Source organism: Oncorhynchus gorbuscha, linkage group LG07 (genome assembly GCF_021184085.1).
Source record: "Oncorhynchus gorbuscha isolate QuinsamMale2020 ecotype Even-year linkage group LG07, OgorEven_v1.0, whole genome shotgun sequence".
NCBI lineage: Eukaryota > Metazoa > Chordata > Actinopteri > Salmoniformes > Salmonidae > Oncorhynchus > Oncorhynchus gorbuscha.
Window position 1 is genome coordinate 52240274 of NC_060179.1, and position 22865 is coordinate 52263138.

The 22865-nt window shown below is 41.9% G+C and overlaps 1 protein-coding gene and 1 long non-coding RNA gene across 5 annotated transcripts in view; one reads left to right on the top strand and one right to left on the bottom strand.

Annotated features, from left to right (window-relative positions):
• On the bottom strand, nucleotides 1-22195 carry LOC124040002. 4 transcript variants are annotated; one of them, XM_046356685.1, is made up of 20 exons: nucleotides 21845-22193; nucleotides 18661-20335; nucleotides 13696-13965; nucleotides 13052-13480; nucleotides 12284-12703; nucleotides 11639-12091; nucleotides 11192-11461; nucleotides 10165-10413; nucleotides 9776-10021; nucleotides 9399-9656; nucleotides 8927-9235; nucleotides 8490-8759; nucleotides 7879-7962; nucleotides 7639-7792; nucleotides 7469-7539; nucleotides 6894-7105; nucleotides 4317-4570; nucleotides 3335-3454; nucleotides 888-1053; nucleotides 1-705 (listed from the first exon to the last, which is right to left on the bottom strand). In XM_046356685.1, exons 1-20 carry the CDS (start codon nucleotides 21912-21914, stop codon nucleotides 389-391), a joined length of 6297 nt encoding a protein of 2098 aa, XP_046212641.1. In that variant the 5' UTR covers nucleotides 21915-22193; the 3' UTR covers nucleotides 1-388. The 4 variants fall into 4 exon arrangements, with proteins under 4 accessions (XP_046212641.1, XP_046212639.1, XP_046212640.1 ...); XM_046356683.1 differs by having other exon boundaries at nucleotides 21189-22193; XM_046356684.1 differs by lacking the exon at nucleotides 3335-3454 and having other exon boundaries at nucleotides 21189-22193.
• The window catches only part of LOC124040003, a 10319-nt gene continuing 8952 nt past the window's right edge, over nucleotides 21499-22865 (top strand). Inside the window, exon 1 of the long non-coding RNA XR_006839669.1 lies at nucleotides 21499-21706. This is a non-coding gene — a long non-coding RNA (uncharacterized LOC124040003). The remainder of the gene's footprint in view (nucleotides 21707-22865) is intronic.

Below are 22865 nucleotides of genomic sequence, written 5' to 3' on the forward strand. Positions count from 1 at the left end.
TTTTTCAAAATGTTTTATTGAACTAGAACAAAAATAACAATTGTAAAAACTCTGGGCAACTTTAAAATATCATACAGGGAGAAAATATTCATATTATATAAAGTACATTTGAATGCTTAAAAATATGAACACACACATACATATTTTTTAACCAAGTACACAGTGGAGACATTTGTCATGCAAAAGAGAACAAATCTGAGCAAATAACACAATGAACCTCATTATCTGACATTTGTTCAACAATGTCGGTCTCCCTTCTCCTTAGGGTTGTTGTTGCCTCCAGCCAAAACAGTGTGAAGGTTCTCTTCTACTCTCCTTCTCCTGATGCTTCTAGTATAGAACCCTGAGGGAAACCAAGGTCCTTTAAGGCTGTTCACACCACTGACACTCACGCCCCCCTTAGCGCCACACATTGCTCCAGGAAGGGCATCAGCAAGGATGTCACTGTTTCGTCTTTGCGTGGCAGTTCTTTCATGAGCAATTGAGTGGCTGAAATGGAGCCATTCATCCCCCAGCTCTTTACCATTAGCTCTGCAAGATCGTGGAGCTCCTCCATGCACTCCAGGTCATGGCTGGAGATACTGGGCTGTGGGAGTTCCTTTGAGGTTCTGACTAGAAACTTAAGCCTCTTGATCTCCTTGGCTGACAGGTGCTCCAGGATGTGACACAGATTCTGCAACCAGTCCGACTCTGTGAGATTGCTGCCTATTGGGGAAAAAAAACAATAAAAACACACATCCCTGGTTTCTTATTCCAAACTTTTTCCAAATACAGTGGAAATTAGCATGTTTTTGGTTTATTTGCAGGTAGATGAAAATCTGTTCAATCAGTTGCAGGTAGGGGAAAGATAGTCGTAGGGCTATAAAGAGATGTGAGATAACAGTTACCTGGCTTTAGAAATATCGGTTCAAACCATTGGCATTTCCACACCTTCTTTCGCCCCATCCTCTTGAGCTCCTGAATCATCAGCTTCAATTTGGTAACTGTACTGTCCAAGAGGACTGTAAATGTGGCATGTTGATCTGGGCCATTATGAATATGCAAATCTTTCTCCTGACAGAGAAAGGGAGGTCAAAGAGAATCACTTATGACAAACCTGCTAAATTCTATGCCAATTTAAGCATATCTAGAGGAGAAAAACCTAGTGGGTTTTAATACAAAAAGCTAAGTTATTGGTCATAGAGGACAGGTGAGGCTCAGTAATGACGTGTTGTCTCAATGGATGAGACAACACGGATGAGGTACTGTAAACAAACATACAAACTTTTCCTTACCTATTAGCTTAGATTATATTACATTACAGCACAGTAAATCATGAAACGTCTTCAAATCAATAAAAAAGTGGTCAGAAGAAGCAGATGCTAAGCTACAGGACTGTTTTGCTAGCACAGACTGGAATATGTTCCAGGATTCCTCAGATGGCATTGAGGAGTACACCACATCAGTCATTGGCTTCATCATTAAGTGCATCGATGACGTTGTCCCTACAGTGACCGTACGTACATACCCTAACCAGAAACCATGGATTATAGGCAACATCCATACTGGGCTAAAGGGTAGATCTGCCCTTTCAAGGAGCGGGACTCTAACCCGGAAGCTTATAAGAAATCCCACTATGCCCTCCGACTATCACGTTTTAAGGTAAGACCCAGATGCAGACAACGTCAAAGTAACAACAGTTTATTGATGCAACAGGGGCAGGCAAAAGACAGGTCAAGGGCAGGGGTCAGTAATCCAGATAGATGGGGTCAACACCGGGAAAACTAGAAAACTGGAACAGTCGAGAGACAGGAACAGAGGGAAAATCACTGGTGGGCTTGACGAAACAAAACAAACTGGCAACAGTCAAACAGAACACAGGTATAAATAACCTTCAGGAGTCTACTGTTTCCAGGCCCCACCATGTAAGCCGGTTGGCCATTGATGAGGTGGGGGAGAGTGGTGGGCCTGGAAACAGTAGACAAGGGGCTGTGAGACATGGGTTTAACTCTGGACACATGAAAGGTGGGATGTATACAAAGGGTAAGGGGCAACTGAAGACGAACAGCAGAGGGGATAATAATCTTGGATGGGAAACGGGCCGATAAACCATGGTGGAGAGTTTGCGGGATTCCCATCCGGGGCAGATCCCGGGTGGCCATACATTCTGCCTGAGATGATACCGGGTAGCCATTGTCCAATGGCGATCCGCTTGTCGTAGATACCTGGAGGTGGTCTTGAGGAGGGCCGACTGGGCTCTCCTCCAGGTACGACGACAGCGGCGGACAAACATCTGGGCAGAAGGTATACCAACCTCTTCTTCCTGCTTAGGCAAGAGCGGGGGCTGATATCCCAGGGAACACTCAAATGGTGATAGGTCCGTGGCAGAGCAGGGAAGGGTGTTGCGGGCTCCAGTCCTGACAGAGAGTACAAGCGTCCCCAGGGCGGCGTGGTGCTAGAGAGAAGGTCAATCCCGCAGTCATTGGGTCAGTGCGGCAGAAGCAAAAGTGGCCCGGGCCTTGCTGAACACGTCCTGGAGGTTCTGGTACTCTGTTAGGGCAGTGTGCAAATTGGACTGGGTCTAGGGTTTCTGGGATAATGGTGTTCATGTGAGCCATGACCAGCCTATCAAAGCACTTCATGGCTACAGATGTGAGTGCTACGGGTCGGTAGTCTTTTAGGCAGGTTACCTTAGTGTTCTTGGGCATAGGGACTATGGTGGTTCTACAGCTGCATAATCGAAAGCATCCTGACTGGTTGCATCACTGCCTGGTATGCCAACTGCTCGGCCTCCTAGTACATCACTGGGGCAAAGCTTGCTGCCATCCAGGACCTCTTTTCCAGGCGTTGTCAGAGGAAGGACTTAAAAACTGTCAAAGATTCCAGCCACCCTAGTCATAGTCATAGACTGTTCTCTCTGCAAGTCTACTGTAGGTCCAAGAGGCTTCTTAATAGCTTCTAACCCCAAGCCATAACACTCCTGAAAATCAAATCAAAATGCTACCCAGACTATTTGCATTGCTCCCCTCCCCCTCTTTTACACTGCTGCTACTCTCTGTTGTTATCATCTATGCATAGTCACTTTAATAACTCTACCTACATGTACATATGACCTCAATTACCTCGACTAACCGGTGCCACTTCACATTAACTCTGTACCGGTACCCCCCCCTGTACATAGTCTCGCTATTGTTATTTTACTGCATTGTTAGTTAGGGGCTGGTAAGTAAGCATTTCACTGTAAGGTCTACTACACCTGTTGTATTCGGAGCATGTGACTAATAACATTTGATTTGATTTGATTTTAAATCATAGTCATTAACACACATAAAACATTCATTATGCAATTTCTAACCTTGGGATGGACGCTGAAGCCCTGTTCGAGGTCTGAGGTCACTCTGTATCGGGCTTCGGGCCTTAGGTAGCAGTCAGAGCAAGCACGGATGAACTCCAGCTTCTTATTTCGCTTTATTACCTATGAATGAGTAGAGATTGATAGATACATGGACGGCAGCATAGCCTAGTGGTTAGAGCGTTGGACTAGTAACAGAAAGGTTGCAAGATTGAATCCCCGAGCTGACATGGTACAAATCTGTCGTTCTGCCCCTGAACAAGGCAGTTACCCCACTGTTCCTAGGCAGTCATTGAAAATAAGAATTTGTTCTTAACTGACTTGCCTAGTTAAATAACTACATATTGTAAATGTCTGTTAAATTGAAACCGCTGTTAAAATTATGTCATGCTGTCACAATCTGATCTGTTTCAACTGTCTTTGTGATTGTCTGCAGGTGTCGCCCATCTTCCCCATTATCCCCTGTGTATTTATACACGTGTTTTCTGTCTGTCTGTGCTAGTTTGTCTTGTTTGTTCGAGTCAACCAGTGTTTTGTGTCTCAGGTCCCGCTTTTTATAGTCTCTCTTTTATTGCCCTCCCGGGCCTTGACCCTTGCCTTGCCTGTCCTGACTCTGAGCCCGCCTGCCTGGCCACTCTGCCTGTCCCTGAGCCTGCCTGCTGACCTGTACCTCTGCCACCCTCTGGATTACCGACCTCTGACCTTACCCAGACCCTGCCTGCTGTCCGGTACCGCTGACCGACCTCTGGTTTACTGACCCCTGCCTGCCTTGACCTGTCTATTGCCTGCCCCTGTTGAAACATGAAACTATTGTTTATTCGACGTAGTCTGCATCTGGGTCTTCCCTTCATACCTGATACATGCAGTGGTAACAACACAGATGTATGGGCTGATATTGTAATTGGATGGGGTTGGAGATGCACTGAGATTTCAATGAGCTGAAATATGGACTGAATGCATTAAAATAAAGACGTGCAATATTTACCTCAGTGTATGGCACACTGCGGGACAATAGGTAAACCCAGAGCCTGTGTTGTCCTTCTGTAAGGTTTAGCTCCAGGAAAAGAAGCACCTGCCCATTGATTTTTGTTTTTGTTTTTGGCTTGCGGCGAAACAAAGTCCATCTGGAGAGCCCATTGATGTTTATAATCACATGTGAATGTGTCACCCGAATAGGTACCAGAATCTCCAGACTATTGCTCCATATGTGAGCCACAGACAAGGCCTCAGCTGCGTAGACTGGAAAATAACGAGACAGCCACACCAACAAACAATCAGTTCTACCATCTTGAATATTTCCAGACGCTTTCTTCCCATTTCTAACTTACACGTGTTTTGTGGATTGAAAAGTTTGAACACATATATCGTTGGGGAAAAAAAGGGTATTTCAAAAAGTGCTTAAACTTTTGGTATTTTATTAGGATCCACATTATCTGTTGCAAAAGCAGCAGCTACTCTTCCTGGGGTCCACACAAAACACAAAACATGACATAATACAGAACATTAATAAACAAGAACAGCTCAGGAACAGAACTACATCAATTAGAAAATCTAATTTAAAAAGGCACACAGAGCCTACAGTACATATATTATACATACATATAGATACACCAACTATCTAGGTCAAATTGGGGAGAGGTGTTGTGCCGTGAGGTGTTGCTTTATCTGTTTTTTAAACCAAGTTTGCTGTTCATTTGAGAACAAGTTGACACAAGTCATTTTTCTGACTATTGTTTCCAGACAGGTTATTTCACTTATAATTCACTGTATCACAATTCCAGTGGGTCAGAAGTTTACATACACTAAGTTGACTGTGCCTTTAAACAGCTTGGAAAATTCCAGAAAATGATGTCATGGCTTTAGAAGCTTCTGAAAGGCTAATTGACATCATTTGAGTCAATTGGAGGTGTACCTGTGGATGTATTTCAAGACATACCTTCAAACTCAGTGCCTCTTTGATTGACATCATGGGAAAATCAAAAGAAATCAGCCAAGACCTCAGAAAAACAATTGTAGACCTCCACAATTGTAGACCTCCACAGAACCACAATTGTAGACCTCCACATCCTTGGGAGCAATTTCCAAATGCCTGAAGGCACCATGTTCCTGTGTACAAACAATAGTACGCAAGTATAACCACCATGGGACCACACATCATACCGCTCAGGAAGGAGAAGCGTTCTATCTCCTAGAGATTAACGTAATTTGGTGCGAAAAGTGCAAATCAGTCCCAGATGAACAGCAAAAGACATTGTGAAGATGCTGGAGGAAACAGATACAACATTATCTATATCCACAGTAAAACGAGTCATATATGAACATAACCTGAAAGGCTGCTCAGCAAGGAAGAAGCCACCGCTCAAAAACCGCCATTAAAAAAAGCCAGACTATGGTGTGCAAGTGCACATGGGGACAAAGAGTGTACTTTTTGGAGAAATGTCCTCTGGTCTGATGAAACAAAAATATAACTGTTTGGCTGTAATGACCATTGTTATGTTTGGAGGAAAAAGAGAGAGGCTTGCAAGCCGAAGAACACCATCCAAACCGTGAAGCACAGGGGTGGCAGCATCATGTTGTGGGGGTGCTTTGCTGCAGAAGGGACTGGTGCACAACACAAAATAGATGGCATCAAGAGGTAGGACAATTATGTGGATATATTGAAGCAACATCTAAAGACATCAGTCAGGAAGTTAAAGCTTGGTCACATATGGATCTTCCAAATGGACAATGACCCCAAGCATACTCCCAAAGTTGTGAACAAATGGCTTAAGGACAACAAAGTCAAGGTATTAGAGTGGCCATCACAAAGCCCTGACCTCAATCCTATAGAACATTTGTGGGCAGAACTGAAAAAGTGTGTGCGAGCAGGGAGGCCTAGACAACTGACTCAGTTACACCAGCTCTGTCAGGAGGAATGGGCCAAAATTGGATGGACCAACTTATTGTGGGAAGCTTATGGAAGGCTACTCAAAACATTTGACAAGCTTTTGACATTAACGTTTGACATTAAGCAATTTAAAGGCAGTGCTACCAAATACTAATTGAGTATATGTAAACTTCTGACCCACTGGAAATGTGATGAAAGAAATAAAAGCTGAAAACAATGATTCTCTCCACAATTATTCTGACATTTCACATTCTTAAAATAAAGTGGAGATCCTAACTGACCTAAGACAGGGAATTTTTACTAGGATTAAATGTCAGGAATTGTGAAAAACTGAGTTGAAATGCATTTGGCTGAGGTGTATGTAAACTTCCGACTTCAACTGTACATTAGGTCTTTCCTTGCAGCACTCGACCACACAACTGGACAACAATCAAGATAAGGCAAAAGTTTACTTTATGGAGTGTAGTGTCAAAAAAGCAGAGCATCTCTTTATTACGGACAGACCTCTCCCCATCTTTACAACCATTGAATATATGTTTTACAATCTAACGTGACACTAATTCATTTAGTCTCCTCAACTTGTTCAACAGCCACACCATTCATTACCAGATTGAGCTGAGGTCTAGAACTTAGGGAATGATTTGTACCAAATACAATGCTCTTAGTAAAACTCACCCTCAGTCTCGCAGTGAAGAAGGTGCAGTTGGTACATATGTCCCTCTGGACAGCTGATCTTAAACACTGGACATGCAGGCTCAGAGTCTGTGTCAGCAAGCATGTGCATGTCCCAGTGGTCCACACTATACTCCACGGTACCTGGCTCCCTCATCCCAAATACCAGCCCTGTAGCTCTGCACTGGAACTTGCCACTAAACCCACACTGGAACCTGGGTAGCATCATAAAATAGAAGCACATTAGCCTTATATTATAAAGACGGTCTCAGGGCACAGGGGAAATGGTTATTCTAAGAAAGCCACAGTTCTGTTATTAGGAAATATTGCATGTTACATTATCATATCAGTGCATATTATGAATTAAAATTTTTACATTTTTTTATTTCACCTTTATTTTACCAGGTTGGCAAGTTGAGAACAAGTTCTCATTTACAATTGCGACCTGGCCAAGATAAAGCAAAGCAGTTCGATTGTTGGCTTAAGAGTGAAAACTCCAATTTGGAAGTAGGAGAGGAATAAACTTACTGGTTTAGATGTAACAGTAGTTATAATTGATTCAATCTATGGTAGTTTACCTGTAGGAAATCTTGTTTTCTTCAACCTCTTCAACTATCTCAGGGTTAAATTCTTTAATAATGGGTTTGGTCTGTGAATGAGAAGATGATAGACAGTACTTTACAAACCGATTGCAAACCTGACTTTAAATGGCAGTTCCTGCTGTTGCTCTTTAAATCAATCAATCTACCTTTGAAAAAACTTTAGAGGTCTCTTCTCTCACAGAGGTAGAGCCCAGGTTTGTGACGTGTCGGTCCTGCATTCCAGGCACATGAGCAGGCCAAAGTTTGTAGCGTTTATCCGCCAAGAAGCTGTCAAACTCAGTGATCTTGTTGTTGCATAGCCTGTGGAGAAAGATTGTTCTTCATTGAGACACGTTATAACTAGGTCAAGGAAGCATAGACATTATCAACAACACTCCTTTACTCACCATACAGTTTCTGTAAAGCTGTTTCCAATCATGTATAGGTTCAGTTGCACAGCTCCTTCATCAGTGATTTCATTATTGCATAGACTGAAAAAGAGATCATTGTTTAAGGGTGCTGGTCCAAAAGTGGCCAACAATGTACATGGAGTATGTCACCACTGAATATGTCATCCTGTATGTCATCACACTAAGGGTTAGTACTTTGAAAAATACAAAATATGCCTTCCTGTCACGTTCTGACCCTAGTTCGTGTGTTATTTCGTTGTTTTAGTTGGTCAGGACGTGCGTTGGGTGGGTATTCTATGTTTTGTGTTTCTAGGTTGGGTTTCTTGTTTGGCCTGATATGGTTCTCAATCAGAGGCAGGTGTTAGTCATTGTCTCTGATTGGGAACCATATTTAGATAGCCTGTTTTCTGTTGGGTTTGTGGGTGGTTATTTTCAGTCTTTGTGTGTCTGCACCAGATAGTACTGTTTCGGTGTGTGTTTTTGAAGTGTTCAGTTTTCCATTAAAAAGATGAACACTAACCACGCTGCGCTTTGGTCCTCTCTATCTCCAGACGACAACCGTTACACTTTCACTTAATTCAATGTACTGCATTTGAAAATACCCTTACTTTAGGACTTGTGCCTTGTGCAGATGTGTGAGCAGAAACTCCAGATGTGTGTCAGTGAGATGGCAGTCGCTGAGGTCCAGCTCTGAAAGTCCCTCTGAGTGCTCCAGAATCAATGCCAGTGATGAACAGGCCATCAGGTCCAACGGGGTATGACTGAGGTCCAGTTCCTTCCCCAGGGCTCTGGATAGTAGTGAAGCAAGTCTCTCTGACCTGCCTCCATCTCCCACAAATACCAGGTGAAGGAGCTGCAGCAAAATAGGTTTTCCAAGGCTATGAAGGAACAAAGTTAAACAGTGTCACTACTGGAAATTCAAAAGTAAAGCACTCACGAGAGTGTAACGTCTTGGCGCTACATTATTTGGATAGTCCCCTATCGATGGTCTATAGATCAATAGACTATCAATTGAATATGCAAAAACCTGCTTACGGTATCTCACCTCAAATGGACTCTTTGTAAAATGGACTCTTTGTAAAACTCCTCTAGTCCTGCATCCTCAACCTGACAGTCGTGTAGAATTAGCTCTGTGTCACCATCAGCTTTATTGATGGCTGCAGAGATGGCCCTGCAGTCCCAAGAACTGAGGCTCAAAACAGTATCTTCCTCCTGCCCTGACAGATCCATGGCAGAAGAGCAGGAGAGGTCCAGTTTGTGATTCAGAACCCTCAACAGTGCAGCGGGTGCCTCTGTTTGTGTTATCAATCCTGTCCAGGCATGGAGGAGCTCCAGGAGTAGTTTCCTGTCGACCCTGCAAGGTCGTCAGGACCGTCAGAACCATGGGTGGACATAAAATAATGTACAATTAATTGTAATTCACTCTTTCCAATCAACTAGAAACCAAATACTTAAATTGGGTACAAGAAGAAGAAAAAACCATTGAGACACTAATAGACAGTGATGTGGACAAAGACCTGAGTTCAGAGACCCTGTGCAGAAGAGTCAGAATCTTCCCCATCTCCTCCTTTGGAATGACAGTCCACAACAGGTTGAGTTTCACCCCGTCACTGTAGTGTAAAGCAAAGCGCAGGGCTTCACAGTCGTCCTGTTTCAAGACCAGGTTGTTCAAGTTGATCCATTCGTCTGATGACCTCACTAAAGTCGTCACCATGTGACCAGCACGTTGTTGGTGGATTTCTTTCAGAGCTGTCCTCTCAAAGTGGGAATTCATTCTGCAGAAAAGGAGGCATTAGGTGCTGTATGTGGTGCTACATGTTTGTTATTGGATTTTCACTGTGAAAGACAAAGATAATTGGCCCTGATAGCGATCATCATATTGTTTGAACCAGACCTTTGAAAGTGAATATTATTCAGGAACGGGAGAAGATGAGGTATGTCTTGCTGTCTGATTCTGCTCCTCCTGAGGTTGATGGTGATGGGTTGTGTGGTGGTCTTCAGCAGGTAGTGAAGCACATTCCAGTCCAGTCTACAGTTAGACAGGTCTCCATCAACCTTCTCCAGGAAGCACTGGGTCAGTTCCTCATTCTGAGCCTCATATATCACAACTGCCAGCTGTTGCAGAATCTCCTCACTTAGTCTGACATGGAGGAAAACAGGCAGATGGTAACACACAGAAAACAATGTGGATCCTCGACAAATCAAACGGTAATCCCCAACACGCAAACCCCACATTTAGAGACATTTTGTTTGAGAGTGCACAAACTAGGTAAACTAACTTGCCTGATAGTGAGCGGACCCCGATGACACAACAGAGTAGTAAGAAGGTAACCCTCGATGGGACAGTCTGTCAGATCCAAGCTCCTTACGGTCCACACTGTCAGTAGTGAAGCTAAACTACTGATCACTCTACACTGCACCCGTTCTGTTGGATTAGGCCTCGATAAGACCAGGGTCAGCTCCTTGACGATCATTGGCCTTTTGCACAAAAGTGACATCCTAGATAGCTTCACTGTTGCCATTTCATTCATTCTGAAAGAAGAACCAAAAATGATGTTATAACATTCAAGAATAGGTGTGGGGTGGGGGTGGGGGTTACAAGCTGACATATGGAATTGTTTTAAGACAGTCATTCAATGGATCATTTAGCTATTTGCTTTTGAATTTCAGGACCCCTTTAGGGATATATAAAAATTATATATGCAAACATTATTTGTTAAAATATAGAATTTGGCCTTTAGTACCAAATCCCATACAAACACATTGAATAACACATTCATAAATGGCAACAACAAAAAAATCAGAAGGAATAGGATTTTGAAGTGTCTGTCCTATATCTAGGAGATATAAGAAAGCTCAGTATATATTTATATATATTTTTTTACACATATTTAACCCCTTTTTTGGGGGTAGGCACAAAACTACTGTACCTCCATACTTCCATTCATTTTTTCCAAACCGGTACCAGTTAACTTCAGATGAGTCATCGTGCTCGTGAGAGTATCCCCTTTTCATAGAATGGTCATAATAGTTTGTAGGCCAAACCATTCAGACGCTACGTATGTTTTCGTGAGAAAAATAGATTTTTGGGGATTTTTCATGGTTTGACAAACACCGCTGTAGCTCGGCCCCCTTCCACCGCAGATGTGGAAAAGCACTATAGGCGAACGAGGTGGATTGAGACGCAGCCCAGACATTTCTAGTTTAAACTGAAGGATTTTGATGGGGATTTTTTTAAATGATGTTTCTTCGAATGACGCACCACCGGTGCATCAATAGACTCTGAGGGTGTTAGCAAATATAGAATTACCTAAGCTTGTGAAGCTCTTTCACTTGTTTGAAGAGAAGTTTAGCTCCTTGGAGAGAGATACTCTGTGGGGTGAGAGTGACGTCCAGTTCCTCGTCAGCAGCAGACTGGCCTAGGACTGCTCCTACTGCCTCGCAGCGTACACTGGGCAACCACCCAGACAATGTGAGAGTGTAGTGTAGGGCCTGGAGGAGACAGTGGGATAGCAGTGCATCTCCCTCAAAACCCACAGAGAGTGCATCACACATAGACAGGAAGAACTGGCAGTCACAACTGGGGGTGAAAAATCAAAAGGAGTCTAAGACACATGAAAACATTGTAATGTATGCAAATATATCAAATTGCAAATAAATGATTGGTCAATATATCTCAAAACAATTCATGTTCCATGATATAGTTAACTGTTAATTCAATAGAGAAAAACACAAGCCAGGTTGGTAACAAACCCACATGAGGTATGATATGTAGGGTAGACACGGAAGGAAACTCCTCACGTCACTCTCGTCATCTGAACAACCCCTCAACTCTACCGGTCTCATCCCTGGTTGGAGTTTCAGCACTTCTAGGAGGAGGGAGGCCTTTCTCTCCGAGAGGTCTATTGACCAGGCTGCAGGAGTTGACCAGTAAACTGGCTGTAACGCTGGAAGGACACTTCTGCCTGTTTGAATCTCATAGTCCTTCGCATGCGAGTACAGATCTAACAGAAGCATACACTTCTCTGTAGAGTCATATGAATGAGCTAACCCCAGAGCAGACACGAGTGCCTCGACAGACCTCTGTCCACTCAGTATGTCATTAACAGCTCCTTGAAGAAACACTTTCAAAAGGAAACGACAAGACCATGGAAGAAATGTGATCCTCCACTCTTCAGGCAGCTCCCCCTCATCCTGTCTGGAGAGAAACCTGTCAGTAGAAAAACATTATTAGCCCTGACATAAAAGGAACACACAGACCCAAGCTCTCAAAAGCATGTTGAGGCTAAGTTTATCCTTAGAACTTTAGCCTTAAGATGCTTCACGTTCATAATTCCACGTGGCACCTAAATTACTCTCCGTCAGCGATATGATTATAACAGAACTTTTTAAGCAAACCAACCCGAGGTGTGATATGTAGGGTAGACACTGAAGGAAACTCATCACGTCACTCTCGTCACCTGACCAGTCCCTCAGTTCCACCGGCCTCTTCTCTGGTTGGAGTTTCAGCACTTCTAGGAGGAGGGAGGCCTTTCTCTCCGAGAGGTCTACGGACCAGACTGCAGGAGCTGTCCGGTAAAGTGGCAGTAACGCTGGAAGGACACTTCTGCCTGTCTGAGTCTCGTAGTCGCTCACATGCGAGTACAGATCTAACAGAAAATCACACTGTCCAGCGTTGTCCTGATCAGCAAAGGGGAAAGCTGAGTATCCACATACTGATGAAAGCATGTTTAGCGTCTCTCCTTGCAACGTTGCTGCACAGATGAAGAGATCCACAAGCACTTTGATAGCGTCATTGGTGTTCGGAATGCAGTCGTTGAATCTAGATCATTTAGAATGTAAATAAATTGTTAAAATAAAATCTCATGACAAAATGTACCCAAACACTCACAGTACAACCTCTCGGAACCCTCTCTTCGTGTTTAATAGAATATCATTAGATTATAGACTGTCAGGGTCTCTGATGGGAAACTCTACTGTCTTACACCAGATAACATTTTGCACTGAGATAGTAAGCAACTTTCCCCTTCAATCTATGCCAACGGATTAAAGAGACAATGATAGATACAAAAACAAGTCTTCTGTAGCATACTTTTTGGGGGGTTATTCTCAAAGAGCATTCAGATCCAGGGATAACATATTCAAGATATTTACACCACCATAGACTCACCTCAGCTCTGAAATGTAGGGTAGACACTGAAGGAAAATGGTCAATTCCCTCTCGCTCTCTTCATCCGACCACCACAGCTCAACTGGTTTCTTCACATTCAGAAATTTCAGCACTTCAAGGATGCCAGAGGTTCCTTTCTCAGAGAGGTCTATGTACCATACTGCAGGAGTTGTCTGGAAAACAGGCTGCAACACTGGTAGAAGTCCTTCCTGCGTGTCATGGGCCTTTGAGTACAGACTAACCACGAATTTGCTCTGTTCCTCTATAGAGTCAGAGTGAATCAAATGAGCAAGCACAGGGCGCAAACCCTCGACGCATTTCTGTCCTGTCGTCACCTCATAGAGAGCTCCTTGTATGTAAAGATCCATCTGCAATGACTTCACTTCCTCATTCCATGAATGCGTTTTTTGATCATTGAGTGAAATGAACCTAAAAGAATGTTAAGATGAGACATTTCTTGTATCATCAACGTAGGCCTGACATTAGAGCTAACATTTGTCATCATTGGAAATACTGATAGCAGCAGTGGCATTAAAACAGCATCTGTAAGTCATTCAAATGATTTAGAGGAATCTTAACCATATTCAAAATATGCTATTTGGACTTAATAAAAATCCAGCTATGTAGGCTATACATTCATTTACCTGATATCTGCAATGTTTGACAAACGGTCAAAGATGATTTTCATTGATGATGTGGTAATATGTTGGGTGCCTTGACCAACATGTAGACAGAGATGAATATGTTCTGGTCTCTTCTGCTTCAGGACCTCTTCTGCTGGCTTCCACACCTCTTGCTCTTGGACTGACAGGTGGATTTCAGATTCACACAGTCTCAGCAAATTGTCACAGTCTTTCTGTAGGCCAGAGTGAAGTGCAACTTTCCACATCTGCAGTTGTGTAATGGAATCCAGTCTAACAGAATAAAGATTAAAGACAAAAATATATATTGCATGGTTAAAAACAAAAATATATATTGCATGGTTAAAAATACAAATATATATTGCATGGTTAAAAATAAAATATATATATTGCATGGTTAAAAATACAAATATATATTGCATGGTTAAAAATACAAATATATATTGCATGGTTAAAAACAAAAATATATATTGCATGGTTAAAAATACAAATATATATTGCATGGTTAAAAACAAAAATATATATTGTACTTCTATGTAATACTGCATATTAATTATATAACTGCATATTAATGATCTAACTGAACATTGTTATTATATAGTAAGGTACATAATCATTGGCACCCTTGATAAAGAGCAGAAAATACTGTATAAATTAATAATACAAATACTGAGCTATATTGTATGTAATTTTTGGGGGGAAATTATATTATTTAAAAGAAATATGTTTTCAGTACTCCAACACCCTATGATTGCGAGGATAACGACACTGCGCCTTTTTCTGACATGTTTTATGATATTGGAGAACACATTGAAAGGGTTCTTAAACCATTCCTCCATACAGAATCTTTCCAGATCCTCGATGTCCTTGGTCTGCGCTTATGGACTGCCCTCTTCAATTCAAACCACAGCTTTTCAGTGGGGTTCAAGTTCGAAGACTGAGATGACCATTACAAAATGTTGATGTTGTGGTCTACTAACCATTTCTTTGTGGATTTTGATGTGTGCTTGGGGTTATTGTCTTGATGGAAGATTCATCCTCCTGGCAGAGGCAACCAGGTTTTGGCTAAAATGTCCTGGTACAGGGTTCATGATGCCATTGACCTTAACAAGGGCCCCAGGACCAGTGGAGCAAAATATCCACATATCATCAAATATCCACCTCCATTTTTTACAGTAGGGATTCATGTATTTTCTGCATATGAATTGTTCTTTCGAAGGCCACATCCACTGCTGGTGTGCGCGGCCAAAAATACCTATATTTTCGTGTCATCTAAACATAGCACTGGTTCCAATCTAAGTGCCAATGCCATTTATTACACTCCAGGCAGTGCTATGGTCAGATAACATGAAAATAGAGCTCTTTGGCCACGCACACCAGTGGTGGGTTTGGCGTTGAAAAACGGAAGCATATGCAGAAAAGTACCTCATACCCAGTGGTGACCCATCATTCAGGGCAGGTGGGGTTTTGAGCCCTACATTTTTTGGGACATAAACATTACACAACAAGTTGGAAATCGCAATTCAACAATGAGTTGTTTGGAAGGAATCAGTGACAGTGCCTAACTGCAAGCATTGCAGCTGGGAAGTCAGACTGGGAAAATACATTTTGAACATTCAAATCGGAATTGTAAATCTTTCTCTTTCTTTGATGACATTTGCCAACTGAGGACCGCCGTACACAACAACTCTTAAATGTGCCTGGCTTTATAAATCATCCATATATACCTACAGAAATAAGACATATCCTGCTTCCGGCCTGTTTGAGCGTTTGCTTAATAGCCCACTGATTCGATGAGCACCGAGCCTCACCCAACAATTTCATAAATTCTGCTGTTTTTAATATTTACTATGCTGTAATAAAGGCTTTGCCATTTTGTCGTTAGACCAGGCCTCAGTGGTATAATTCATCATTTATTTTGTGTTGTTTACACTGTTCCAAATTGTCCGGAAAATGATGTTTATAACTATAATAACCCTCCTTTTTCCTTGATCTCCTTCTTATTGTTATTATTATTATGACGATCATTATAACAATAAGTAATGTCCTTATCATTAGCATAGCAGCTTTGAAAAACCACCATCGAGCTGTACTGTAGGCCTAAGAGCGCATCCTGTTTATAGTCTAAATAGCATAACTTACTTAGGCCTACATTTCAATATTTACATAGGCTACTGTATAAATCAATAATTATTAATTCATTCATGTCATCACACAGCATATGAGTCATTCATGATGTGAAATGCAATCAAGCATTTTAGTTTTAAAATATAATAACAAAGCGACCATTGAATAATTAGCATAAACAATAAATAGGGCTAAACTGTTCCATTGCGGAAATTGCATTCACGAATGAATGCGACTGTTGCACGCAGCACTTGCTCCATACCTTCCTTTTCTTGATCTCCAGTATTTTCCACAACTAATCACATTTATTCCACACATCTGACTTGCCATTTACCTCCTGTGCAACCAGTAAACATTCCCCCGTTTCGAGTTTATTTGTCACGTCCTTCTGCATCTATTTGGCTGTCACGTGTGTTACGGTGTTCAGAGTTTGTTACAACCAATTTATTGACGTGATTATGTCATGCTATGGGTCAGGCCTCAATGGTCACATGCATGCGAAGCATACATGTGTCACGTAAAGAGAGCAAGGGTTGAGGGAATGTTTTTTTTCTAAACAAATGAGGGATTTCGGTAACTTTTCAGTCAGAAATGATTGTAATTATGTTGCAGCTTCAGCAACACGGACAGCGCTAAAGATGTGTGGTGGTCGCTGCAGCAGGGAGGAGAGAAAGACAACGGGTGCTAGTCACACAGTCACTTAACACAGCGCAGCAATTCTCAGTCAGGAGGCACAATCAAATCAATTGCGGTCGGCCAATATGACCTTTAGTAAGGGGACAGCCCTAATGTGAACATTTGCATTACTATCTAATTATGCTTTCCCCAACCCACAGCCCCAACCTTAAATCACTCGACCTAAACTTAACCGTTTGAGTTGTTTCTGTTTAAAACCTATAACCACGCGAAATGAACCCTGTAACTACGTTCATTAAATTCCAGCAAATCCCGAAGTGAAACTATGAGTTCCGGTTGGGTAAAATATGGTGGTGCATCTTTGATGTTATGGAGCTATTTTACTTCTATTGGTCTTGTGGCCCTTGTTATGGTCAAGGGCATCATGAACATGACCAAATACCAAAACCTGGTTGCCTCTGTAAGGAGGCTGACACTTGGCCACAAGTGGATATCCCACCCAGCAAGACAATAACCCCAAGCACTAATCAAAAATACACAAAGAAATGGTTAATTGACCACAAAATCAACATTTTGTAATGGACATCTCAGTCTCTGGACTTGAATACCATTGAAAACCTCCCACTGGGCACACACTTGTTGAATCAACGTTGTTTTCACGTCATTTCAACATGGAATAGACGTTGAATTAACATCTGTGCCCAGTGGAAATTGAGTATAGATTAAGGATATTGAGGAACTGGAAAGATTCTCTATGGAGGAATGGGCTATGATCCCTCTCTTGTGTTCTCCAAACTCATAAAACATTTTAGAAAAAGGCTCAGTGACATTATCCTCTCAAGGGAGGGTGCAATACACTACATGACCCAAAATATGTGAACACCTGCTCGTCAAACATCTCATTCCAAAAATAATGGGCATTAATATGGAGTTGGTCCCCCTTTGCTGCTATAACAGCCTCCACTCTTCTGGGAAGGCTTTCCACTAAATGTTTGAACATTGCTGCGGGGGACTTGCTTCCATTCATAGTGAGGTCGGGCACTGATGTTGGGTGAACTCAGCGTTCCAATTCATCCCAAAGGTGTTTGATGGAGTTGAGGTCACCGATCTCGACAAGCCTTTTCTGTATGGCCCTCTCTTTATGCACAGGGCATTGTCAAGCTGAAACAGGAAAGGGCCTTCCCCAAACAGTTGCCACAAAGTTGGAAGCACAGAATCATCAAGAATGTCATTGTATGCTGTAGCGTTTAGATTTCCCTTCACTGGAATTAAGGGGCCTAGGCGGAACCATGAAAAACAGCCCCAGACCATAATTCCCACCAAACTTTACAGTTGGCACTATGCATTGGGGCAGGTAGAATTCTCCTGGCATCCACCAAACCCAAATTTGCCCGTCGGACTGCCAGATGGTGAAGCGTAATTCATCACTCCAGAGAATGCATTTTTACTGCTCCAGAGTTCAATGGCGGGGAGCTTTACACCTTTCCAGCAGCGATGCTTGGCATTGTGCATGGTGATTTTAGGTTTGTGTGCGGCTGCTCGGCCATGAAAACCCATTTCACGAAGCTCCCGACGAACAGTTATTATGCTGAAGTTGCTTCCAGAGGCAGTTTGGAACTTGGTAGTTAGTGTTGCAACCGAGGACAAACGATTTCAACGCATTACGGGCTTCAGCACTTGGCGGTCCCGTTCTGTGAGCTTGTGTGGCCTAACCCTTTGCGGCTGAGCCATTGTTGCTCCTAAATGTTTCCACTTCACAATAACAGTACTTACAGTTGACGGGGGCAGCTCTAGCAGAGCAGAAATTTGACAAGCTGACTTGTTGGAAAGGTGGCATCCTATGATGGTGCCATGTTGAATGCCACTGAGCTCTTCAGTAAGGCCATTCTACTGCGAATGTTTGTCTATGGAGATTGCATGGCGGTGTGCTCAATATTATACACCTGTCAGCAACAGGTATAGCTGAAATAGTCGAATCCACTAATTTGAAGAGGTGTCCACATACTTTTGCACATATAGTGTATATTAGTATAAAATAATACAATATCCACATTTCTTTAAGCATACAATATAGCTCGGTGCTTTACCAAGGGTGCCAATAATGATGGATCTGACTGTATATTTACGGGATGTCATTGTGATGCATGGATGAAGTCATAGAAATAAGGCTACTATCAAGCTCTGTAATAGTAAGAAGAGTAATACCTAAGCATTGTGAGATTTTCCAAAGCCCTGAGAATCAGCCTTAGTCCCGGATCTGACAAAGAGCAGTCTTCCAGGTCCAGTTGAACATTCCTGTCTTTGGATTGGCTGATCACATATGACACTGCACAGCACTGTTGAGGATCAAGCTGTTCTCCACTGAGATTAAACTCGTAGCCCACTTTTTCTAGGAGGAGTAAGCAGGCATCAGGCGACTGGTGCTCATACAAGCATTGACAAATGAAGAGGAGATTTTCCATATCAACATCTGAATTGGATTCGTCAGGGTCCGGCTGCGTCTCACAGTAGATGAATGAGTCTATGATCTTTTCAATGTACTGGTCAGATAGTTCTCTCACCTCTTCCTCAGAAATCAAGAATTTAATTGATTCAACCATGTTATTGGACTGACTAGAAAGTCCACACAAGAACGAGAAAATGTGCTTCAAGTACTTTCCTTCTTCGGTCTGGCACTGCTGAAGGACTTGGGTGATTTTGTCTGGTGTCATCAACAGAAAAACAGAGGCCCAAAACTCCTGCATTGTGTTGTGGAGAAAAGCCCAAGATGATGTTGATGTGTCCTTGGCAGCAGATGACGTCAGAAAAGCATCTACCACACTGTGGTCTTCGCCATCCAATCTTGTCACGTTGACTGTTTTGCCCAGCATTGCTTGGTAAGCGCTTTCAGCAAGAGACCTGAGGGCCTCCTTTTGGCGATGCATGTATTCACCCAGGTGTTCTGTAGTTTGGTCATTGCGTATTTTCAAGATATCTCGCAAGATCTGTACATACATTTCTGTTACAGTGCAAGGATGATCTTTAGAAACACTCAAACAGATGCAGGCAGTCACTATGAAGGCGTACATCGGGACATGACAAAGACTAAAGAGTTCAGGGTTATTCAAAATTCTGCAAATGGCATCCTCATCTGTATCAAACATCCACCTAAAGAAAGATCTGATTGACGCGTCATTGAATCCGTGTACTTCCACTCGATAAGATGGCCAGTCAGACAGAAACCCACAGTCTTCTGCCTCTGGTCTGCATGTGGTCACAATCTTAGCATCACACAGAAGGTCTTTCTCTAAAATGCGCTTCACTACAGAATTGCTGATTGCGTCCATGATTCCATCAAACACAATTATGACATTTTCAGAATTCTGTTCAATATCTTGCAAAATCTCCTCAATCCCTTCCTCTGGGTTGACGTATTTGCCAAACAAAAGTGACTTCAGAGTCGTGGGGTCATCAGAGTGGGACATAGACCTCATCAAGGATTCATTGAAGTAAAACATGTAGCTCACCGCATTGTCCTCTTTCTGTGCCCAAAGATTCAAAATCTCTTGGGCAACTGTAGTCTTACCTATCCCGGGTTTTCCAACCAGCAGAATTTTTTTCTCATTTCCTGTCAGTAAATTATCAGGGGATAATTTTCTCTTGAATGCTGGAATGTAAGTTTGAAGTTTTTTTGAGCGAGATTTTTTGTAGGCCTTGTTTTTGGAGATCTTGCTTTTTTGAAACACACTTCTGTCGGGGTCCAAAACAAGAGGTATGTATGTGAATGGTTTTAATGTAGAACTGTTTTTTAGCCAATACATGCGCTTTTTTTGTCTTGCCTCATAAATCCGAATCGCTTTCAATTTCAACTGCCTCATGTACTTGAAGCAAAGTTTGGAATCTAGAAAAAAAGAATGAATCAATAAGGAAACAAGGACAATTGCATGATTTGAGCATTAAATAAAATGTCTGGCAGATAACTGAACCACTCAAGTGTCAAATAGGGTTTTATTATAAAATGACTTGCTATCCATTGATTCTAAGAGATTTGGGTATAATTTGCATGTACTGTATATTATAAAGCATCTATAAGCACATAATACACATTGCATTATAGCTACATGGTGTATTGTTAAAGCTTAACGATCTGATTCACATTGATACTGGGAATGTTTTGTTTGAAGACGAAGCAGCGTGGAGGAGTTAGTTGGGCTTGATGAGGTGTCATAATGTCAATCAAGATGTGTCATATCACAGAGACCACCCTCGTGGTGGGCGGAGAGAATTTTTGTTTTGTTTTTCATGTTAAATTCCTGCGATTCTGAACTATTTTCCACGGGGCTTAGATCAATTTAGCCGTTTTAGAGGTCATTTCCTGCAATTATTAGACACATTTTGCTATGGCTTTATGACGTTTTATATCTAAATGACTAAAGCTCTAACAAAATCAGTGGCTGAGGAAGTCTGGTGGCAAGGCAGAGTTAGCAGAGTCAGGCACTCACTTGCTCTAGCTAAAGGGTAGAGGAGTGGGTCCTGACCCACTGTCTTTAACTGAGCCATGGAGTTCTAGTAAAAATAATAAATGAATGGTTTTGGATGTAATAATGCTGTAAGCTGTAATAATGCTCTATGTAGCTATGATGTGATGTTTATGCTTTGCATAGTGCGTATAGATGTGTAATGTACGCTCTATAACAATTTTACAGTTGGTGTTACATTACCGCAAATCAGATTTAATTGCCAATAACACATACCAGTAGGAGTGAAGTCACTCTGTAGTGTTGGGTCATCTCTGAAAGAAAAGCAGCTGATCCAGTAATGCATATCTTGTTTGAGTGAAACTGTCCTGGTGGTGTACAATATCTTCAAAAGCTCATAGCAGGCAGCCTCCCCTTTGCAAACAGTCATGTCCAGAATTTTTCTGGATCTATCAGACTTCTCATACATGGAGGACAGATAAGAGACCTCCCCCTGATGGAGCACGTTGTGCTTATGCAATTGGTCAATAACCAGGGAGTGGTTCTCAAGGCTATCCACAAGAAGTCTTCTGCCATTTTGGATATAGTCAAAAGCAGACTGTTCTGTGCTTGCCATGGCATCTGTGCACCACTAGCCGACTACTACAATTATTTAGATCCCTTTATCCCACTTTCATTTAGGCCTAGGATAGTTCTGCCTTCTGACTTCGAACCCAAATCTACTAAATGTAATTTTTCTTGATGTTCATTTGAATGACTGATCCTTGAATAGTATAATTTACACAAGACTTGAGGTTAGTACAACTGCAAACGATCCTTTCATAACCCAAGATATTACTGTGTTGAGATGTCGTGTGTGACTAACACTTTTTAGTTATGGTGTGTGACCACAGATGATCCATTATGTTGAAGTTCAAATGAATGAGACGTACCTTCCTCGACGCATTGATACAGACCATTTGTAAATAGCCTTTTAAAAAGCGGTCTACAATTCATTAGCATTATATAAATAGATAGACTAAACTGTGAATTTGATTGCGAATTTCATAACGAAAATGAAACTAACTTCGAGTGACAATGTACAGAGTACAACATATTTAGAATGAATCTAAACTCTAAACTCATACATATGTGCCAAAAGTCCACAAAACCGACATAAATTGACTTCCTCGTGGTGGTGGTCTGAGTGCTGTCCACGTTCAATGTCCTGTCCTGATCAGATTTGAGGTTGGTAAAAGAAAAGAAAACGATGCCACCCACAACTTTCTGGAGAAGGGTGTGCAGCAGGGTTGCCAGGTCTAGCTACAATGTCTAACCCAAAGACTATTCAAAACCCGCACACAAGATTTTTAAAACTAGACATTTTTTTAAACAGCCAGAGGAGAGTTGCCACGTGTAGCCTATTAACCTATTTTTCCATAACGTTATCGAGCGAATAAAGGAATATCGACGTAACTTGTAACAACATCAGAAGCTAAATTCGCCTTTCCATCAAAATAATTACTATTGTGAGCTAACGTGACTAATAAAGGAATTTGAATATGTCTCACGAATTTTTTTGTTGTTGCCTTTATTAAACTCTGCAGATCCTTTTCCATCAATGGATGTTAACTCGTTTGACTGCTATGTTGTGTGCATGTACTGACATGTATGTGTAACTGATAGATGCACACACACACACACTACATGTTACTGTTTTAAAATGTATGTAAATTGTATTTAGTCTGTAATATATTTTTCATTATGTGTCGTCCCCCAGTAAGACTAGCTTTCGGCTAATGGGGATCCTAATAAATAAAATCTTAATTGTCAATAAATCCCTTGTGCGCATGTGCATAACTATAGATAAATCCGACAGTAGAGTTTGAGGGATGAAAGTTGGATAGAGGATCTTGAAATCTCTGTGCAAGAAACACTTGGATGAACTTCAAAAAACGAAAGTTGGGCCATTTT